Source organism: Danio aesculapii, chromosome 16 (genome assembly GCF_903798145.1).
Source record: "Danio aesculapii chromosome 16, fDanAes4.1, whole genome shotgun sequence".
NCBI classification, from domain to species: Eukaryota; Metazoa; Chordata; class Actinopteri; order Cypriniformes; family Danionidae; genus Danio; species Danio aesculapii.
The window spans coordinates 37,103,703-37,106,624 of record NC_079450.1 but is presented as its reverse complement, the minus strand read 5'-3'; the positions used below and the strand labels follow the sequence as shown (position 1 = coordinate 37,106,624).

General features: G+C 37.8%; 1 protein-coding gene across 1 annotated transcript in view; it reads right to left on the bottom strand.

Annotated features, from left to right (window-relative positions):
* Window positions 1-566: 566 nt before the first annotated feature.
* sntb1 (syntrophin, basic 1) overlaps window positions 567-2,922 on the bottom strand; it is an 88,982-nt gene continuing 86,626 nt past the window's right edge. Inside the window, exon 7 of the mRNA XM_056476146.1 lies at window positions 567-1,213. Within this exon, the coding sequence (XP_056332121.1) occupies window positions 1,121-1,213 (93 nt within the window). The 3' untranslated portion in view covers window positions 567-1,120. The remainder of the gene's footprint in view (window positions 1,214-2,922) is intronic.

Here is a 2,922-nt window from a genome sequence, read left to right as displayed (position 1 = left end):
ACCAAAAACACAGATTGCCGTAAAACTCGTCAATGGCAGGGAAGTGTTTTCTCTCGTCAATGGCAAGGAAAAAGTTAAATAAAATCATTTATCGATTTGATGGCCATCATAATACCTGCCATACATGTAAAGCACAAATAATGTCCTTCAAATCAGTCACATCCAGCAAACGTCATCCTTAAACCAATCTCCACTATTGTAAGCTGCATTCTGTCTCTTCTATTGCTCCATTTGTTAGATGTTTGCTTCCACTTTCTTTTGCAGTCTAAAGTGCATCAAATGCACGAAACACCTAATTCACGCCATGTCATTCACTCGATTTGTGCCACAGGATGTCTAATCGCATCTTTGCAATGACTTCACATGTAAATTACTTGCACTTGACGCATCTGCTTACCGTATAGGCTGCAAAACAACTTCCCTTCACTTTCAAGTAATAAATATAATTAGATTATATGGTTTGGAATTGGATGTTTTATGAGATTATTAACATTTTTTTCGAGATTCTTTTGCATTTAAATTAATAATTTTGCAGGATCGCAAAAAAAAAAACAAACGTCTTTTTGTTGATTTTGTGTTGGATTCAGAGATCGCAAAATCGCGAAAAACTAGGAGGTCTGATAATTACTCCAATGTACACCTCAGGTTGAAAACCCCTGCTATAGACTGTCCTTGGTGAAACAACTATTGCAGAAAGCAGTTTAGACAAAACACTGTGACTGTTTTCAGGCTGTTTAACTTTTATGTGCATTAAACTAGTCTTTTTTTAATCCACATTAGCTGCCAGACAGATGCAATTAGTCAGGACAGCCCTCTCAACGTTATAAAGGAGTTAATATTGTAAGTGCCATATTGGACTCTAAAACAATACTTCCAGTATATATTTTTAGCTCCAATCACAGGTTAGTGTTCATCATATAGTTGCATTCTTTCTTAAAAAAATCAATGTGAAATTGTGTTTCACTAGAATTAGAATTTCTCTGAAAAATACATTGTTTGTCATTTACTGAAATGTGATTAAAATCATTCAGAGGTCTGGTTTGCTACATCGCCTTCGTTCAGTCTTGCGAGTCCCAGTTTCCCAGGTTTGTTGGGATAATCAGTCTATAACAGTTCAATCTCAGGCTACCAATCCTAATCGTGCAATCTTGGCAGAGAGGAAGGAGTGGAGGATAAAAACAATAGGCTTGGGACAGGAGTGCAGGTCCAGTTGCTGTGAATAAGAAAAAAAAAGACAGAATTAAGAAATGAAGGGAAGTTCCTGATGTGACAAACACATGTTGAGAACAACAGTCACGATTGGACAGGTCTCCTCAGGGAATTTCCAGAGATGGACCATCTATTAGAACAGACACGCATCATTTCCTGTTGTGAACAATTACATATAGGGAAGGGTGATCACTATTAGGTGGCCTAAAATCATTTTTTATCACGTTTGACTCTGACAATCAAGGTTGTGCAGTACACTTTCTTTTCCTGTTACACAATTTAACAACTACTGCCCAAAGCAGATTATTTAGATAACAGTATTACTGTTGTTTATTATGCAAATAATCTTAAGATTCAGCAAGGATGCAATAATGGCTAGTTTCCACTGAGTGGTTCAGTACGGTTTGGTTCGGTACGCTTTTCTGGCCGTTTCCACTCTCAAAAGGTACCTAAAAGCGAACCGTACCATACCACTTTTTGGGTACCCTTTGCAAAGGGTACCTAGCACAACAAAAGGGTAACAGAAGGCGGAACAAGACGCTCAACTGAACGCTATTGGTTTAGAGAGATAGGTCACTCACTCATGGACAAGCAGGACAATGAAAACAAAGGAACCGCCATGTTTTAAATACAGTACAGCCGAGACATTACACAATAATAATATTTACATATAATAATGAGCCATGGTCAACCCGAGGCTAAACAAATCTTGTCGTCGTCTTTATGAACAGCCACAAAACCCAGAAGAGCAGAATCTACCCTGTGACCCGTAGCTGTTTACAAGGCTGTCTAAAGCGCGAGCGGTTTCGCCTTTTCGCTTGCACTTGCTGCACGTCTATTTTTGAAATAACAAACTTCTTAAGCTGATGATTATAACATGCGCATGATTATTGAAGTGCTTCTGACATCCGATCCTTTCAGAAATGGACAAACATGAGAGTGAAGCACGAAAAAACAAAGGAGAAGTCCAAAAAAACAAAGGAGCAAATGATTCTTTCAGCAACCTAAAACCTGAACAATCTGCCATGTTGAACTATTATTATCACCTTTTGGACTCTTATGAACTCGGAATGACGCAATTACTTTTTAACAGAGGTTACATGTGCTGGTGAAGATTAAAGATACAGATGAGATGTTTGCTCTGACTGTGGGCTACATTTCGTGTTGTTTTTGAACCCAAATAAGGACTAAATGTATGCTGTGTGTAGTTTATCTGTAATTGGTAACATATCAGAGACTGTAAGGGTCTGTATGCGTTCATATACTTTGCATTAATTTATTTATTTTATATAATTGCAGACGTTACAGTGGGCTATTTCATTTGAGTTAGCCTTGTATCTTAGCTTATATCATTGATCTGCAGCTTTAACCAAATCATGTTCACAGAAAGGTTAGTAATGAACATTTATACACAAGTATATGTGTATAAAGCATCTGTTTTGTGAGGAGTGCTTTTCATATGATATGTGAACGACCCATACTGCTTAACTTTGACATTTCCTAGAGCGAGAATAAAGATGACTGAAACTTTCTGTCATACACCATGCCCACCAAAGGAGTACCATTGGTACCCTTTTGGCAGTAGAAACGCAAGCCTGATAAAGGTGACCCATACCGAACCAGTCAGTGGAAACGGGCCATAAAATTGATATAAAAGTCCACATTAAGGGCATAAAATACACGTAACACAACATGACTGTTCAGAAATCATTC